The 20,507-nt window shown below is 40.7% G+C and overlaps 1 protein-coding gene across 1 annotated transcript in view; it reads left to right on the top strand.

Annotated features, from left to right (window-relative positions):
• The window catches only part of B4GALNT4 (beta-1,4-N-acetyl-galactosaminyltransferase 4), a 181,683-nt gene that overhangs the window by 84,361 nt on the left and 76,815 nt on the right, over positions 1 to 20,507 (top strand). The window contains exon 2 of the mRNA XM_088146137.1: positions 15,405 to 15,520. Within this exon, the coding sequence (XP_088002263.1) occupies positions 15,405 to 15,520 (116 nt within the window). The remainder of the gene's footprint in view (positions 1 to 15,404; positions 15,521 to 20,507) is intronic.

The following is a 20,507-nucleotide window of genomic DNA, read 5'->3' as shown; positions in this document are numbered from 1 at the left end:
CTCTCACCCAACAGCAGGCGAGCTACCACATCTTGTACCAACTACAGTTTCCAGGTCTTTTTCAGGGACAGCTACATGTAGAGTACGTATCAGTAATTCAGCCACAGAGTATTGAGACAGTCATCAGGGCCTTATGGTCTAAACATGACTTCAGTGTTAGGGCCAGTCAAAGCTGGGCAAAGGTGCCCTGGCTTCTGACTCTATCTGCTACTCCAGTAGGAGCCATAGTCTAGAAGAATCCCCAAGTCACAGATCTGCTTCTTCAGTTGAAGTGTAGACACATCAAGAGCCAGCATGAGAGCCTCCAGAGACTATGGGATTCTGGATAAACAGCAACTCTGTCTTCCTAAAATTAAGCTTCAGCTTATTTCATCACATCCAATCCCTTATAGCATCCAGACATTGGATCAGGACATCCACTTCATTTTCTGCTTGCTCCAGGGAGGGATGTATAATAGGTATCATCTGTATACTGATGATACATCACCTTAAATTAATTATTGACCTCCCCTAGCAGTTTCATATAGATGTTAGATAACATAGTAGGGACGACCAAGTAAAAGAGCAGTCAAGACTAGTCCTCTGAGAACTAGCCTTTAGAGTTGCTTCCTTATAAGCTTCAAGAAGGTGTAGTCAATATTGTCTCAAAGCTGAGTGATTAGGAGGAAACTAGGTAGACAACAAGTCCCTTTCCTCCAACATACTGTACACAGAAAACTGACTTATCCATGAAAATGTTTTAACATTTCTTAATTTTTAAAATATTTTTACATTTCTTAATTTTTTTTATATTTCTGGATATACAACATTCAGCTGTATTGGTAAAGTGGTAAAAAGTGGTTAAAACCTGCAGTTTTATCAAAGGTCTTGGGTTTGATAATGAACAGAACAACTCCCATTTTAATATAAAAGCATTTTATTCAGCTAAAGATTTACAGAGCAGTCATGTAACAATCTACACATTCTGTCTCACTTCTGGTTGTTCTTTTTAACTCTCCCTCTTTGTTACTTAATTTTATTTTTTATGTCGATTCATATTATTCCAATCTCTGACCTGTTTTTGGAATTAAAACTGACTTGATCAAATGAATGGTGCAAAGGGATAGATACCAACTAGACATTTTACTCACTTTTGATGCTATTGATTGTGGTCTCCTTCTTGATCACTAGATAGAATTCATTTGGAGCTGAAGATACTAAACAGTAGTGGTTCTATTACTTTTCAGTTGTGAATGTGGTATTGGGACTTAACTTGTTAGTTGTTGCAAGGTATCAATCAGTGACAGCTGCAGCAAACCATGATGATTCCAAAACAACAATACATGCTGAGTGGCATCATCAAGCAAATGCACAATTAACATGCTTGTACCCTGACATCTGACACAAGTATGTAAGTCACAGCATTTGCATGATCACACGTTTCATCATCCCTGAAACCCATCTTTTTCCACTCACCGACATCCTTGGTGCCATCGTAATAATGAAGACTTTAATCGCTCTGTGTTATATGTTTGTCGGTTATTCAATCATTTGCAAATAGGAATATAAAAATTACTTAGAACTGTGCTGGTCTGTTAAAAAAAAAAAAAAAAAGATCCAAATCCGTAAGTGGGTAATGGACCTTCCCACTGGTTTCCCATCCACACACTAATCAGGTCCAACTCAACTTAGCTTTTTCAAGGTCAGCCAGCTTCACTTGTTGTAGCAATCTCTTTATTAGGACTATCCAAAATGGCAAAAAAGCACGCAAGCTTTTCAGTTCTGGGAAATTTTTCATCAGGCCAGATATTATTTAAAAAAAAACCCAACCACAACAGAAGAAACAGAAAAGTTGAAAACTTAGACCAGATGGTTCAGCCATGAAATCTGTATTTCAGAGTCAGTCTACAGATTTAATGTAGTTGTTAGTGGCAGATCTCATTAGTGTCATTTTACAACCAGCATTCAGAGGCAAAGAATGCTTCCCTCGGCTCTGAAAACAAAAGTGTCACCTTTACTGTAGTGTTTCCTGTACAAAAAAGACATCAGCTGAGAAATCTTGTGTTTATTTTTGTCTCATTTTTTTCCGACTGGCTATATGAGCTGCCCTTAACATTTGCCTTGAATCTGCCTGATGGATTTTTCTAGATAGGTTTTACTCTTTTGCTACTGTTAATGTTTTGTTTTTATGTCTCTCTTTATAGATGTAATGGTTGTATTACTTGCATTGTTTCTTATATAGCGTTGCCCTGAGGAATTTCTGGTGCCATGTTTGGAAGAAGTACAAATATTAAATTGAAAAATGTACATCTTGTTACATCCGTGCCAGTATCAGACCAATTTGAAGATTTATTTCTTTAAAGTGACTCAGCTGCTTTCGTGTATATATTTGGGGAAGATGCCACATATAACTTATCTAGATCAGCAAGTATTAGATAGCAGAGTTCTGTTCAGTTCATTCAAGGCCAGAAGTGCCCTGCTTGTGCCAAATCTTAGGCCAAGATCAATGGATGGACTGGCTAGATCATTTAGAGTGAGTGAGGGCTCTGTTTGCAGTGTCTTCATTCCAGAAGCATTTTATTGAGTTCTTTTCCCCTTCAAGTGTGGTAAATGTGAGTTTGAGTGATGGGAGCTCTCTTTGGCAATGGAATTTGTGTTACACAGGAGAGCAGTTTCCTGCCAATATACAATTAAGATCCATCTCTGACGGTTGCAGCTAGCTGGCATCTAGTGCTCTAAGAAACCTCTTGATTGTATCTACTTCAGTTTTATCTGCTGGAGGGGAGGGGATTTTTCCTGCTCTTTTAGATGACTCCATAGCAGTTAGTATGATTGTGCTCAAACAAATGAGATTTCCTAGCAGAGCTTGGGGCTGACAAAGGTCATAGTCAAAGGTGAACAAGAGACTCGCATTTGTGGCCAATTCAAATTACCAGGAAGCCAGCATTCTACCTTAGATATGCACTAGCAAAAACACTATTTAGGTATCATAAGGACAAGAGATGCTCCAGCTTCTCAGAAGAGTCTGCTGAATACCCACAGCTGGAGGTGGGGTCTTGCTCAGGCAGCCATTTTTTATGCTGTCAGGCCTTTGATTCAATAGTAAGCCAAACATTGGAGAAAGAAAAAAGCATAAAGCTTATATACAGCACTAGTTGCAGAACTATTTATTTGGTGTAAGAGAGCTGTGCTGATAATGTTAGTCTACAAGTCCTAATGCTCTAGCCAGTATGAAGGAGCTGGTGCAAGAATTTCAGGTAGCTCACCGTTGCTGGCTTCTCAGAATGAGCCCACCTGGATTTCAAGGGGGAAAAAAACCCTTTTGGAAAGAGCATTCTTATGATCTGATTCCACGTATGTTTACTCAGAAATAGATTCCATTGCATTCTATGGTTCTTTGTAAAATATGTACATATGATCACAGTTTTTAAGATAGGGTCATAGCTGCTTCTCTCACTGTCTTCTCAGTTAGCATCAGAGATAAGTAACTTTTCTGGGGTTGTGGGCGCAGTTGGAATTTTGGTTCCAATGATGAGTGTGACTAGCCGTGAAACCCCCATTATGAGAAGGCAAAATTGGTGAAGTTGCTCTCTGATACCATCTACAATCTCCCAGGAGCTGATATTTGTCTTTCTTCTGGACAGGTGGCACATTTCCAGTTCCACCCATTCATCACTTTTATTTTCTAACAATGCCTACAGGACTCATATGGGCTCAAAGACATTCTTGTAATATATATACATGGTGTACCAAAATGTCAGGCCTCATAGATAAAGTCAGGCCCTATAAACAATTTATCATATAAATCACATTAAATGTTCGAATTGGCTGTCATTTTTTTCTAAACACTTCCTTACTCACTTGATGCATGAACATTCCTAACATTTTCTCTGGAAAAAAAAACCATACTGTACTGTAATTGGCTTATGGGCCTGACTTTTGGTATACCATCTCTGTGTGTGTGTTTGTGTGTGTGTATACACACATACATGTACACATACACATACATACACATACACGAAAAAGCCCACTGGTGTTTAGCTTTGTAGCATTCTAGCTTCCCATTGATTACACATTTAAAATTAAAAGAATATTTTAAAAAGTTGATGAATGATGAAAGCTGTGTCACATGCATGTCCCAAAAGGGCAAAGTTTATGATACAATGCTACTTTTGTCCTTTTGATTATAGCAGCAAGATCTTGCAGATGCCTAAATGTTTTGACCTTCACCTTCTCTCTTTAGGAATTCCTTTATGTGATTCCTGTTGTAGAGCTCTGCAGTTTTGTGTAGATTAAAGGAAAGAGATCTCTTGTAAAACAGTCTTATGAAGCAACAGCCGGTGCCTGCCGATCATAAAACTGGCTTCTGTTTTTGGGGCCATGCCATGCTATGGATACATACATGCATACATACATACATATCCAGCAAGCTATTCCCTTTCAGGCTAAGTATTATGTAAAGTGCCAAAATTGAGAAAAATATGCATCCAAATAAATTAAAGACATGAAATATGAAAAAAAAAAAGATGTAGCTAAAGCTGTACACTGACACCATTCACTACGTCTCTCTATAACTTTTGATCCTTGCAAACTGTCTTTACCTCCCACACATCCATATACAGTATCACTTCATGCATTTTCCTTCGTCCTTTAAACTTTTCATCTTTTTCCAAGGATCCTGTCAGCTCCATCCAAACACAACTTTCTTCGTCTTCCCCTTCATCTCCACCCACCCTTTCTTAAAGTGTTTGTTCTGCAATTCAGTCCTCGTTCATTCTCTCTGTATGACCAAACCTCCCCATCACTCATTCATTTCTGATCCATTCACACAACTATATTTTTACTAACTCTAATCCTCATATATTCCACTCGTAATTCCATAATTTAGTGGGCAGAAGCACACTTTTATTTGCAGCCGCTTTAGTCTTTGAAACATTAATTTTCAACTCCATATTCATGGAAAACATTCCATAATTGAAGCCTATTTACTTTATCATAATCTTTTCTAAATAAATTTACTTTCTCTTATTCTTACATTTCTGAAAAGCGAGAATCTGGTTTGTATATCAGCTGCCTAGCGTAGCACTTCCCAAATGTTACTCACTGTTATCTTTCCTACCTTTCGATCAGAGTTCTGTCAGATACCTTCTCGGGCATACTTAATAAACTAATCCCCTTATAGATTCTGTATTTATTTTAGCTACCTTCCCCTTTGTATAGGGAACAAATACAGCATTCCTCCAATCATCAGATACAGGTATAGTCTTCTCACATGTTAAACAAGGAACAGAGCCACTCCATAAGTACTGTAAGCCATGTCCATATTTTAATATTTCCTCAGTAATGCCTTTTTACACCTTACCATTTGTCATTACTTTGACATCATTTATTACTTTTTTTTAGTCCCATTTTTTCTTAGACATTAATATGTATAGCTTCTATTTGAATTCCCTCTTCAATGTACAGGTAGTCCTCAACTTACGACCACAACTGGGACTGGAATTTCCATCACTAACTGATGCGGTCATAAAGTGAGATGTCAGATGGCTGCATCACTTAGTGATGGCAATCCTGGCACTCCCTATTGCCGTCATTACGTGAATTCCACCAGTCAGTAGCCAAGGACCCACCCCAATCCAAGCCATTCCGAGCTTCCAAGCCTTCCCAGTCTTGAGCCTCAGTAAGGTAAGGGACTGCCTCCAACTCCCCGCATCCACTTATCTCCCCACCATCTCTGCCCTTTTGACTGCCCTGCACCCTGCCTTGTGGGGCGGCAAGCAGTCCCAGAACTGCGCAGCTCTGAGGCTGCTTGCCATGCTGCAGCTCAGGGGCTTCTTGGCCCTCCTTCCCCCTTCACTCACTCACACACATCACACCCTCCTTCCCTCCACTCACTTGCACACACCAGCACCCCCTTCTCCCTTCTCTTGCTTGCATGCACTGTGCCCTCCTTCCCCCTTTGCTTGCTCGCAAGCACCAATACCCTCCTACCCTCCTTCCCTCCTTCGGTTGCTCAAGGACTCTCCAGAGGCGCTTTCAGCATGTGCTCTCACGTTGGAAGCTGCTGGCTGTTCATGAGGCTTTCTTCTTCCTTCTGCAAAGCTGCAGAGCTGCAACACAGCGTGAAGGGGGTGCGGTGCATCTGAGTGGGTGAAGGGGGAAGGAGGGCACTGGTGCATGCGAGTGAGGGAATGAGGGAAGGAGGGCGCAGTGCATGCAAGCGAAGAAAAGCCAGACTGGGTGGGGGAGACTTACCTGAGTGACTTGTGACCTCCCCTGCTGGCTTCCCCATCAGCTTTGCTTGTGGGAAGCTGGCGGGGAAGGTTGCAAATGGAGATCACGTGATCACAGGGTACTTGGCAACCAGCCATAAGTGCAAATGGTTTGCCAAGCACCTAGATCGCAATCATGTGACTGCAGGGGTGCTGCAACAGCCATAACTTTCAGGATCAGACATAAGTCCATTTTTTCAGCACCATTATAACTCCAAACAATCGCTGAACGAATGATCGTAACTCAAGGAGTACCTGTATCACTATCATTCCTGCTCAAATCTCTGAAAGACTGACTTTTGAGATTCCCTTATTTCAGTTTTGTCCCAAATCATTTTTACAGTATTGCTTAGCTCTCGTCACATATTTTCAAAACAGATTTTTATTTCCAATCAAAATCACTCTTTTATTGGCCTCCATGAATCTTAGCTACCTTGTTATCTTTGATTTTATTTTTTGCAATTATTTTTCTTGTGTTTTTTCTTGCTATACAGAATACACTGTATCTTTTTAACCTTTTTTTTTTTTTTGCAGCAATCATCTTCTTATATGCATTTTATCTGCTTTTTCATCCACAGCCTCTTTCACTTCCTTACTCCACCCAGCATCCTTTTTAATACTTCCTATTAGTGTAACTCCACAGACATCTTTGGCACTCTGTTCTTTTCACTTCTCCAAGCAGCTTCCACACTCTTTTTCCTTGTGTTCACTTTCCATTCATTTTGTGGGGAGATTAATCTGTCTTCTAATATTGTTTCATTCAGGGTTTGAACTTCCTCTCTCTAGAGTAATTCTACTTTCACTCTAGTTTATTTCATATATTTCATTTTTTTCCATCTCTTGGGAGTACCAGAAAATGATCATTTGCGCATTCGCCTCTCATCGCCCTACCATCCTCTGCTAATTCAATCCTTCATCATAAACAGCAATCAAATCAGTTATGCTTTTATAGTTATATTCATTCCTTTGCCCTATGTACGTATGCATAGATTTATGCTGAACTGTGTAATGTGAAATAAGCAGGTATTTTTCTAAGCAGATACTCATGAAAAAGTCACATCCTCATTCATTCTTGGGTTTCTGAATGGCCCAATCCCTTTTTCTGAACTTTCTCATCTCTTTCTCACCCATCCATTCATATCACCTAGCAGACTAATCTTTCCCTGTGGATCACATTCATTCAGAATATTGCACAATTGTTCCCCAAACACATCCCTGGTTCTCCCATTCTAACTATTCACTGGAGCATAACATGTACTGAAGTTTTACTTTTAATATGCATCCACAATAACCAAGATGATTGCCGTTCACTTTCTGGCATATAATCTAGCCCTCTCATTTCTAATTAAGCCTGCAGCTTCACTTCCCTGTATTCATCAATTCCAGTGAACAAAATCTGATCTCCTTCATCCAGATTTATTACCTATTTGGCCTTTCTCTTAGTTTCACAGGCATACAGCATATCTATTTCCCTTCCTTCCTTCCTTCCTTCCTTCCTTCCTTCCTTCCTTCCTTCCTTCCTTCCTTCCTTCCTTCCTTCCTCCCTCATTTCATTAATTTGTAGTGTTTACCATTTTCTCTTTTTACATTCCAAGTCACAATCCTCTATATGCCAAGGTCATCAACGGATAGGTGGTGACCTCCACTGCCCATCATGACTTTCATCAATCAGTGCTATGGCTACAGTATCCAAATTCTTATACCAGTTAAAACTGAATAATGCCTTCTGATCCTCCCATTGTGTCTTACTAGAGGGGTCATCAGACTGTGTGGAGTTAATTCTGTTCCAGAAAGCCATGTTGTCTATGGTATTCTCTTATAGCCCTTCTGTCTGTAGTTGCAAAAACCTTCTTCATAACATGATGCTTATATGTAAACAATTAAGAAACATCTGGTAGATACTCCAGCTGTCTCTATTGTTCAGATCTGGAAAAGGCAGTCTTAAAGTTAACTTCTTATGTGGTTGGACCCATAGTAACAAACATTACTAAGCTTCAAGCCCTGCATTTAATTGGCTTTTCACTGATAGAATTGACCTTTTGTTGTGGGAAATTAAGGCTTTTCCTTCATTTGGTGTGTATATCTCAGACCACATATGCAGAGAAAAGTTGCCAGTCTGTTTGGTATCAAGACAAGCTTATGCAGTCTCATACCCGGTATACTACAGTTTAGGGACAGATGAAAAAATTACTATCAGTGTTGAGTCATACATCTTAGAATTCGTCTGCAAATTGCATGTTTGCTGTTATTTTCTCTCTCTTTCTCTTTCTCGTCTATAAAATACTTTAAGCTGTTTTTACTTTGGTACAATTTTTCAAATATGCCCCACTATTTGAGTATTAGTAATCCCCTGAAGAATTGTAGTTATTGAGTGGGTTGGAAAGACTAAATGGAGACATGGGGAGATGGCATATATACTAACCTTAGCTATCATTCTGAACTTTTGGGGATTAAAAAAAATATTACCTCTCTTTGGAAAAAAAAATCTGTTTAAAGAAAGCTATCCTAGCCTTCTCAGTTGAGTAGGATAATTGCATATATATCCCAAACCTTTGAGCACAGTTCTTTTCACTCCAAGCACAACAGTTGTATAGAACATCATGGACATCATGCCCTTCAGTTCTGTGCAAGGCAACGAAGAGACCATATTTATGCAAAAGGAAGACCCTGAATCTAGGATGCATAAATAGGAAAGGAAAAGATAAGCATATACATACATTGTATGCCCAGTTTCCTTACCATATCAATTTAGGGTTGCCTATTCCAGCTGAAACCAATCCTGGGCATCGTCTCTTTCCCTGTCTCTGTACATATATGAGAAACATATATAAGTACCGGCCAGAAGCCATTCTGTAAAAAAAGAGCAAGGGCAGGTAAAAAAAAATTGAAAAACTATTAATTAAAGTTAATTGCCTCTTTTAAAAAATGTGCCCCATTGAGAAAAGTACACACACTTTTTACTCTCCATCCTTCTAGCAGAAGCAACCAAAATGAAGGTTAAAAATAGGATGGTGGTGGGTTGAGAGGAAGGGATAGCTGCAGACAGGGGAGGGGAGGGAAGGGAAGGGGAGGGAGGGGAGGGAGGGGAGGGGAGGGAGGAAGGAAGGAAGGAAGGAAGGAAGGAAGGAAGGAAGGAAGGAAGGAAGGAAGGAAGGAAGGAAGGAAGGAAGGAAGGAAGGAAGGAAAATTAGATGGAGGTGAATACTGGACATGGAAGGAAAGAAAGAGAAGCCTTGTTTAGGTGTTACAAAAATGATTTAATTTTGGCAGGCAAATGGCTTCTTCCCAAGCAAGACTAATCCTCCATGGTATCCATGCTTTGCAGTCATTTGCACTTCTTGCCCACTCTGGAATTGGATTCCTTGGAGAATAAAGAAATGCCCAATCATAAGGAAGAGTCATGCAGAGCATGGCTGTTTCAGAAAGCAGCAGCCTTTGCTGGCAGAAGCGAAGAAGGCAGGGCTTGCCAGAGGATGCCAGGCTTCTGGTGTTACCAGTTGAATGGTGCCACTGAGCACTTGCCCATGTGGTGCAAAGAGTATTTAGTAACATTCTGGCTGGAGTTTATCCTAATTCTTACTCTGTTTTGTATTAATTAAACGATGGATGGATGAGACAAGGCAAGTGGCTCAGCATAACAGTAAGAAAGGAGATATTTACAGAACCACTGCCATTCTCCCAAAATTGGGGCAAGCCCAACTGTCTGCAAGCTAAGTATTACTGAGATCAGTGCTAGGGCAGCCTCTATGGGTTGGCTCCCACCTAGCCTCTGAAGAATGTATTTGCTTTCTCTCCCTCTCTCCGTGCACCTGGAATCTAGCATTGTACTGAATCTATCAGAAAGGTATATATAATCCACATTTCCTTAAGCTGTCACAGACAGAGGTATACAGATGTTACACTCTGTCATGCCCCTGTACGAGGTCTTACAAGATCTCTACCTCTTCTTGGGAAACAGGGATTTTTCTATTTTTACTTTGTTTTATGTGTCCCATGTGGTGTTTTCTGTTACATTGACCACCAGAAGGTGGCACATGACAGGTTTCGCTCTTATTGGAAACCATCAGATGTGCACAGCCAGATCTCATTCTATGGGATTCAAACCCAGTTCCAGGAATTGATACAGTATTATGCCGCTGATTCAAAAAGGCTTCTAGCAAAAGAGGCCCAAAAAATAGCTGTACAAGATGTCATCCAAATGGACCTGGGAGGAGCCAGAAAAAAGCTGGCCAGGAAGGTGAAAAGAAAAAGAAAGAAAAAGAATGAATTGCACCAGGTCATATGCTGCCTAGATAGGTAATATGCAATCAGATGAGGGACAGAAATGACTCATCATTGTCTGCATGATTATTGCCCCAATTTATTTATTTAGAAATGTTATACGGTCATCCATCTTAAATTACTCTGGGCAGGTAACAACCGGTTTACAAAAGAACCATTATAACTAAACAAAGTGAAAAATAATCAATACATTATCAGTAAGCAAATGTTTGATATGCTTGGATAGTAAATGCTCATGCTCTTTCCTAGCTCTGTTGGCTAGGTTGTTCTTAGGCTAAAACTGGAGGGTGAGCAGGTGTCATGCTGTAGTCAATAGGAATGCCTTCTGAGTGATGAAATGCTCCATCAAATAGACTGCCAATTTTGAGTATATATTGTTGCATTTGGGTAGCCAGGACGGTGTTAGGCAGCAGGGTGACTAATGTGTTAGTTGTCTGTCCTTCCCAAGCCAACAAGTCCTGCATGGTTATGGACAGATGATTCAGTTTTAGACTAGTGGCTGGTACAGACTCTTTCAGGATGGAGGATTGACTAAAATGATTGGATCTGGATCCAAATGGTTTCCTAAATTTGCTTGAAGAGTTTCCTTTTCACCTCTCAGAGTTGCCATTGATCTGGCTGATCTGTACGGGATTGATTGGTATTCCTAAGGGCCCTCTTCCCAAATTAATGCCTTGGTTTATCAAGAAGCTAAGAGGAAAGAAGCAGATATGATAACAGAGTACAATAGGAGAAATCATAGGATGGATCAAGAATAACATACAGTGCTTATAGAAAAGAATGCCTCTTTCTTTGCCTCCATCACGTCCAATCAGAATACTGCAGCGTTTAGGATGATCTATGTTGGGAACTGAACGGAATGTGGCCCTACTAGTTCTTCTGGGCTGTTCAACAGTTTTCATATTGAAGAATTGTTCATATTGTTCTAGACGAGTGTTTCTCAACCTTAGCAACTTTAAGATGTGTGGACTTCAGTTCCCAGAATTCCCCAGCCAGCACGCATGGACTTCAACTTCAACTTCCCATGCTGGCTGGGGAATTCTGGCAGCTGAAGTCCATACGTCTTAACGTTGCCAAGGTTGAGAAACACTATTCTAGATCATCTGGAAGACCAAACCTTGATGGTTCTTGTTCTTCCTGTCAGGCCATAGTGATGTGTGGGACTGATGTGTGGGACTAACCTTTGACTGATGTTGTCCCATACAATTCCATCTTGCCTCCATACTGTTCAACGTGTTTGTGAAACTGGTAGGGAAGGTCATTCAGTGATTTAAATTGGTTCACTATCAGTATGCGGATGTCTCCCAAATCTACTGCTATCCACCATTAAACTCCAAGAAGCTGTCAGTATTCTAAAATGTTGCCTAAGTTTTGTAATGGGCTGGATAAAGATGGATGTGCTGCTGGTGTTAGCCCTTCAAGGTAGTCCAGACAAGAAGTACAACCAGGAGCATCAATACTATCTTTATTGTAAGGTTACATTAAAATCTTGTAAGACTTAAAGTATTTCTCCCCTCCTCTCTAGTCTTCAGGAAACTAGGGAGAGTTTCTTCTGAAATGCTTCCCATGCTTTCCCCCCAACCTGCGGACTGAGCTGTGTCTTATCAGAGTGTTGCCCTAGGTTGCAGGTCTTCCTCCTGTCTCCCATGGTCGTTCCCATGTATCATCACATCTGGTTAATAAGAAACTGGATTCAAAGATTACATCTGTCCTGGATACTGATGTTAACATTTTAAGTCCAAATCATTTAAGGCCTGACTATCTGAGACACTGTTTCTTCTGTTAGGAACCTCTTTGAATAGGCTCTTTTGAAGATGCCCCCACTTACAGAAACTTCTCTATCCATAATGTGATAAGGGTTCTTCTCCTGAATCTTCTCTAGGCTATGAAGCATACTCCCTCTGGAGCTAGGTTGGCCCCCAGGCTCTCTTGTATTTAGAAAATCTCTAAAAACATCTATTTAGCCAGGCCTTTAAACACAGAATATTGGAGTTGGAAAGAAGCTTATAGGCACACTGTAGTCCAACCCATTGGCCACCGCACCAGTCCAGGAAACCATCCCCAACAGATGGTCATCCTGCCCCTATTTGGATACCTCCAGCAAGAGGAATTGTGTACCCCTGTTCTAGGCAGCTTCCACCGCTTAATAGTTCTTCCACCAGGAAAGTCCTCCTAATATCCAGCCTAAATCTCATTTTCATTTCAACTTGTTGCTGCTTGTTCTACCTTAGTTTGAACAGAAAACAAGTCTTGCGGTTGGCAACCTTTTAGATACTCTCTTTTAGAACCTCTCCCTGATTATATCTGCCCGTTCCATCAGATCTGGTAGAGAAGGCATGTTGAGGGTCCTGTCTGCTAGAGAATTACACTTGGTGGGTCCCAAGAGGGGGGCCTTCTCTGTCATGGGGCCTGCCTTATAGAACATTCTCCCCTCTGAAGTGAGGTTAGCTCCATCCCTGTTAATGTTCTGGAGGTCCCTCAGGCCTGGCTATGTCATCAGGCGTGGGGGTCCCAGGGGACTGGAGAAATCTTGAGATGGCTCCATTACTGCGGTTAACACTAACTCTTGTGCCTTGTAGTTTTTACATTTTAATAATGACTGTTTTTATGTATTTATTATTTTAATTAATTGTTGTACACTGCCCAGAGTCAGTCACTTTTTGTGAGACAGGCAGCCGTATAAATTTGATAAATAAATAAATAGACACAGCTATCATAACTCCCCTTCATCTTCTCTTTTGCAAGCTGTATGTCCAGCTCCTTCAACCCTTCCCAAAGCTTGGATTCCATTACCCCTTAACATCTTCATAGTTCTCCTCTGAACCTACTCCAGCTTCTGCATTTCCATTTTCAAGGGGGGTGGCCAGAATTGTAGGCACATTATAATGGAGCTTTTATCTCTTGTGACTATTTAATGGCCAATTATTTTATTATTCATGTTTTAATTTACTTGTTGTTACTTGTTGGTGTTTTGTACTCTGTGTGTTTTGTTTGGACTTTAAGCTGTCTTGAACATCTATTTTCTACAGAAAAGTGGCACATCAAATAAATAAGATAAATAAATTATAAGCCCTACTTTTCTTTCATATACTCCATAATTTGGGCACTTACATTTCAATAAACCAGAGAGTCTAGGGTACTCCAGATGTTCCTGTATTACATCTCCCAACATTCTTCACCACTGACCATACTGAGTGAGGTTATTGGGAATTGTGATTCAGTAGTATTTCAAGGAAGGCTGGTTCCCTATCTCTGTAATAAGTCCTCGTACAAGGGGAGGACTAACCAGACTTCTACAGGTGTCTTCAATGACATGCCAAGATAAATCAATAAAACTGGAGGGTGGAGGGTTAGTTTATAAAGGAAGGAATGCTCAGTCAGCACATATGCTGTCATGCACATAAGTTGTTGCACTGGCAAAGTCTGGTCCCAAAGACTGAGCTACCTCTATTTAGAACACTCAGCAGCAGATGTTTACATGAAGCAGATGATGGCATTGTGATTCCTCATTGATAATTGCAATGTCTGTAATCTCACCAGCTGTGCTAGTTTCAGGGCTTCATACCCTGTATTGGAGGGTGCAAGGAAATTTACGAGAGAATGAAGCCAGGAATATTAATGTTAATTGGCCTAATTCAAGATGAAACAATGTTCTCAGAGGAGGAATGTGTGGCTCGTTCTAAATCTGTCTACCCACTTAATCTTAGCCAAAAGTCCAAGAAGCTATCTAAATCTGTCTAGAGCACAAATTCGAGCATTACTTTATTTTATCATTTTTTGTGAATGATTTAAAATAACAATAAAGAATAAATGTACAGTTGTTGGTGTAACCTATTTTTTTGTAAACACTTTTCCCTACTACATGGGAGTGTTGAGATGGATACTAGCAAATTCCATAAATTAAATGTCCAATGGTGCTTCAGTGGATGACATTCTGGCAATTCATGCCATTTTGATTGAAAAGAAATCTGTGAATGATTTCTATAACCCTCTTAACTAGCTCCAGTGAATTTTGGTTTTTTGTCTGGACACGAACATTTTCTTGCTGTAAGTTTTTTTCTCTACATGTTCTCCCCACATCATAAAGTTATCACTTTGCAGGAAATTTCTCATGTTAACACTGTACAAACACTAGCTTATTTCAAGTGTTAATCACCCAATATTTGTTCCCCACGTAATACATTTATAAGTCTTCAGCTTTGTCAGAAGTGATTGTGTCCTGCTTTTCTTTTTATTAGCTGGAAGAGAAACACTCAGTGGTTGGGTGAGAGAGAGCAAACTGTCTTCAAAGAATTTTTTAAACTCTTGAAAAAAAATCAACTTAATAGAAACATGGTGCATTATTGGGAAGAACAATGTAGCCTTGTTTTCTACTTGCTTTTAAATTACAATACTGACACACCAGAAAGCAAGCTTGAAGAAACCGGGGACCATTTCTTCATAAACTGACCATTTGGAAGGGATGGAGAGTAGCCAGAGAGAGTTAGTGACCAAAACACCATGGGGTTTTTTTTGAGGAACTATCAGGTTGTGGTTGTGGTCATTTTAACCCTTATGTAGTTTGCTCTTTCTGCAGATTAATTTCAGAAAGGATCATGTGTGTGTGTATGCATTTATTTATTTACAGGCATTTATATTCTGTGCTATTCCAAAGTGGCTATTAAAAACCTAAAACATGACTTGAAACATAAAAATAATCACGTGGGTTGCTTGCTCAACACTGGATTAATTCCAGTATCCCCTCTCACTGGCTGTGAAGGACTGGCGCGGTCCTTGCTGTCTGGAACTCGGACAGGGTGAGGTTTGGTGCAGGCCTTGGCTCTGTGTGTTGTCTTCTCATGGCTTGCAATGCATCTGCCTTTTCTTTTGCAGATGGTGAACGACTGGGAGAGGAGACAGACCCTGGCAAGCGAGCAGCTGGAGCCCATGCTCCCGCTCCTCATAGGAAGGCCGAGGACTCCAGTGAGAGCCGGGAGGATGAGCAGATGGTAATTTCACTTGTGCTTGGTTTCTTGCTTTTTCTGTTTGTTACTTATTGAATAATAAAGATTTATAACATTGTTTGTTTGGGGACTAGATTGATAGAATAGTAGGAAAGCAGGGAGGTGATTCTTCTTAATCCCAGTATGCTTGGAGATGGGGAGGAAACCTGTAAGGAAGTGCTTTGGAATCTGAACATGATATGGACATCAGTCAGAAAGCCAGCAGTGTCACAGCTAGGAAGACTTTATCAGTAGTATATGGCAACCTATGTTAATAGCATCTAGGTGAACTACTTGGGATCCATAGGGGACTACTTTGGGTTGGCCAAAATTTGTCTGAAAAAAAAGTGGTTGCAAAATACCTCGAGAGAGGGGGATGGTATACTCCAGCTCCCACCATCCCCAAACATGATGGGTTGTTGCTAATAGGAATTAGAGTTCATTCTGGAGGATTATGGGGCCCCCATTTCTCTTATCTCTAGAGTTTCTCTGTTTCTGAAGTTCTGTGTAAGTAGATGGATGGTGCTCCATTTCTCCTCCATTTCTGAGCTTGGGAGCAGCTGGAAGATTAGTCTCTGTCATTATCTGCTTCAAAAGTTCTTGGAGCAAGAAACTTCCCCAAGCTTGGAGACCATAACCCTTCCTCATCCCCTCTGAAAGTGCAGCGCTTTGTCACTGAAAGGCTCTAATTTTCTCTGGAACTGAAGAAAATCAAAGACGCTTCTGTCCTCAGACTGACTGGGTTCATATATCACAATAAACTATTATTTGTTTTAATCACAACTTGTTGAACAAGCTACAGTAGCCAGATTCATTTGCCATGCTGAGCCATCAATCATAGTTTAAAAGCCACAGTTTCTGGGTTCTCACATTGTCTGAAGCCAAAACCCAACCAACCACATTATGGCTTAGTACAGTGTATAAGAGAGCCAGTTTGGTGTAGTGGTTAAAGGCACCAGGCTAGAAACTGAGAGACCAGGAGTGCTAGTCCTGCCTTAGGTTCAAAGCCAGCTGGGTGACTTTGGGCCAGTTACTTTCTCTCAGCCCTGGGAAGGAGGCAATGGCAAACTACTTCCAAAAATCTTGCCAAGAAAACTGCAGGGACTTGCTGAGGAGGCAAAACTGTCTCGAAGGCATGCATGTACACACACACACAGACAGTATTAACCTAGCCATTGTCTTGAAAATAATTAAAAAGCAGTGAGAAAATGTATTACTCTGTAAAGCCAGTGCAGCTGAAGGAAGATTCTCCTCTCCAGGATCTTGAGAAGGGCAGGGGTTATTAACACTATTGTCAAGCTGTCAAATGCAATTACAGACCCTTGCAATATTTACATGGATGATAAAGACTAAAACACAAGCATGCCTTGGTTTTATTGAGGTATTGATATGTTCTCTGAAAGCCAGTGGCACTTGGCTTATACATTTGCCTAGATCAGTGATTCTCAACCTTTTTGAAGCTGCCGCCCCCCTAAGGAGCGGAATTTTTTTTAACGCCACCCTTTGTGAAAATCCTGTAATTTAGGGTATGGGGGGGGTGTCAAATCCTGTAATTTAGGGTATGGGGAGGGGGGGGTCAAATAAAACATTCATATTGAAAGGACGCTCAATGCACGCACTGCGATTAATCGCGCGGGAAAACAGCTGACGCATGCGCTGTGCTGGTTGGGATCGGAGAAGAATCGTAGTGTCGAGTTCTTCAAGGTCAGCCTACCTAGAATACAAATTCGTCTCACCATTCTTAGAAGTGCGTGAGGGCAGCCGTCGCGTAAGTTCGTTTTATTGCTGGTACAAATGGTGTAAACCGGATAATCGATTTAATAAATTTTTTTGGGAGTTTTAAAATTAAGTTCGAATGCCAAAACATGCTCTTCACCCCTCTACCGCCCAAAACATGCCCCCCGCCCCCCTACCACCTAAAACAAGTTCACCACCCCTCAGCATCCTCCCACCGCCCCCCGGGGGGCGGTACCACCCCCGTTGAGAACCAATGGCCTAGATTTTTGCCCAAACAATTGCTAAAGGGCAGGGTGGGTTAGAAAGATTTTTCAGCCTGTTGCGTTTAACTTAATGTAGTCCAGCAAGATGAAAAATCTGTACAGATTTCTTCCTGTCCTCCAGTATTAATATTTTCCATCTTATTCTTTTTTTTTCTTCTCCCCCAGGAAATTTTCTCTAATAATAGTTTGTGGCTCTTGCAAAGATAAGGGAAGAGGGTTGTTTGTTGAGGTCAAGTTCCATGACAATTTAAGACTGGAATTAAAGTAATAGTGACATCAGCCTCCCTTAAGAAATATCTTTGGGAAGTGAAAAGACCCAGACAGTAACATATGGGACATCCTTTTGAATTTTTTGGCTGGGAGGGATTGTTCTTTGAGCAGCAATTTACTGGACTTGGCAGCTGGCATTTGATAGCCGAAGGAAGAATTAGAAGTGCCTTTGTCTGCTGAAGTTGCAGAGCTACCTTGTTAAGCTGTCTCATAAGACTGGTTAATAAAAGACATTAACAGGCCTATAGAAGAAAATATATATAGCTCAGAGTTGACCTGTGGAGTCCTTGGTGCTCTCTGAGCTTGGTTGTTTGCTTGCAGACATTTGCCGTCTGCAAGCAAACAACCAAGCTCAGAGAGCACCAAGGACTCCATTAACACTCTTGTTAGGACATTGCTTTATAATAAAGCTTTGGCTCTACCTAGAATTATTCAGTACCCTAGGCAGGCTGGAAATAGTAAGCCAACTGGCACACCAAAAGTCTGATCTGAAAGGGAGGGAAATACTTCTGTGGCTCCCAATACCTCCCTTATGATGATAGCAGTGATTATGTGAGAGACCCCAGCACCTTCAGAATGAAACAGAAAACATTGTCGAAGTTGGGTGAGAAGTAATGCAGAACAATTAACGTACGCCGAAGAAGAGCGCGGTATGTGGCATGGCCATATATGGACACAAATGCAAATCAAGTCCTCTGCATCAGCAATCACTTTTAACATTTAACAGTATGTTGATTATATGTCTTTAGAGACAAGGGAAGAATAGGACTTAAAGGGAATGTGCAAATCTGTGCAGAAGCATGCCTGTTGCTGCAGCTGTCTCTTACAGCAGTTGGCATGAAAAAATTGAAGTCAAAGGCACAGCTGCTACCATTTTACTACTGATTTAACCATTTTTGTAGTCCTTAATTTTGGCTGCCATGTTTGGATAGGAATCTCGGAGCATGAGACATTAAAACATGGTCCACTTAAACGTTCTGACTTTCTGGTACTACAGCGGGTCTCATGGGTTCAGCTTATCAGATGGGAGAAAGACATATCAACAGTACCTGCAGGAGTTTCCCAGGGCAATTATCCAGCAATCCAGCTCACGACTCCCAGTGGGGTTCCTGCATTTTCCCCGTATTTTTTCAGTCATTTCTCCGCCACAAAAATATCAGAATAGCTGCATAATCCTTTGGATTGATAGCACGATGAATTGTTCATTTGGAAATGATACTTGGCTAGACTACCCACAGAGCTGTGAACAGAAACCAAAACTCTTGAAAGCCAGTCTATCTGTAATAGAAATATTCTGGAATAAATATTCCAAAGCAAAAGCATGCAGATATTTCATTGTTAATTAATTATACATATTTGAGCTAAATTGCCAAGTTATATAGCATTGGCTTTTCAAAGAACCTGGAATTTTTCTTTCATTAAATATATGTATTTCAATTGTATGTATGTATCTTTGTGTGTGTATACACGCACACACATACTCAGGATTAATGAGAAAACACTTGATGGATCTTAGTAAGAGGTCATCAGTAAGAGGAAATATATAGAGATTGAAACCCCCCATCTCTCTCTCCCTATTAACAGACACATAAGGGCATTCCAAGGACATCAGAAATAAGCTTATCCCCTTGATCTGAGGTCAGGGTTTGTCAGCTTTTCTGGGGAAGGAGCCTCCTGCTGCGAAATCTCCACAGAGTTCCCAAAAGCCCGATGTTTTGTTTTTAATGAGCAGCGTTATCTCTTCTTCACTCCCCCTCTTGACACTATTTAGAATTAAGGGAGCACCTCACTGGGTATCTATTGCAGCTTTTCTTCAGGCCAGTACAGGAGCTGGCTTGAGAGACGACATTGTGTAGAAGAGCAAGAAATATAGGGAGAATCCACTGGAAGCAGCAGCGGCCTCCTCTTGAGTGCCAGGAGACATGATTCGAAGCAGCATTTCATGGCATCAAGCCTTTGTACAGACCACACAATGTTTCTTTGCCTCCAGGCTGCCAGTGTTACACTGCAGAGCCCCACCAGCCTCTTCTTCATTCCAGTCAGGAAGCCCAGCTTGATCTGCAACGTTCTTGGCAGATTCATCCAGCATTGTGATACCGCATGGATTCAGAATCATGGCAGCCAATGTAGCAGTTTAAAAGTTGGTTAGTCGCAAGATTATTATATGCACAAAGATGGAAAAGTAGTGAAATTCCCACAATGGAGGAATGGATTGTAAAAATGTCAGAATTGGCGGAAATGGCAAAACTGACCTGTTTGGTCAGGGACAAAAAAAAAAAACCCTGCTTTTTTTAAGGACTAGAAAACTTGTATGGGGTTTTTTTGCTAAAAGAAGAAAAAAGTGAAATGATTTATGGATTTAATGATTGAAAAAATGAGAATTAAATAAGGGGTTGAAGGGATTTCTGGAATAGTTAAGAGGGAGGGGAGATGATGGGTTTGTTAATGTCTGTTGAAGAGAAGGTCATAAGTGATTATACTTCATAACTTTAGTTCTTTCTTTCCTTTTTCCCTTTTCTTGCACCTTTTTTCTTCTCTTCTATCTTTTTCTTTAGATTTGACTTTTACTGTATATATAATTCTTAATAAAAATAAATAACAAAAACAAGTTGGTTAGTCTAGGTTCTTAGGCTTGCCTTACCTCCACTCTGGTCATAAGCATAAAGCTATTTGGTGACCTTAGCCACCATCTCTGAAGAAATCAGGGACAAAAAGAAGGCACA

The sequence above is a fragment of the Python bivittatus genome, unplaced genomic scaffold (assembly GCF_059951505.1).
Source record: "Python bivittatus isolate LINGU-HERP-01145 unplaced genomic scaffold, Pbiv_v1 ctg000480_np1212, whole genome shotgun sequence".
In the NCBI taxonomy this organism is placed as follows: domain Eukaryota; kingdom Metazoa; phylum Chordata; class Lepidosauria; order Squamata; family Pythonidae; genus Python; species Python bivittatus.
Note: the sequence above shows the minus strand (reverse complement) of the source record. Positions and strands in the feature narration are given on the sequence as shown.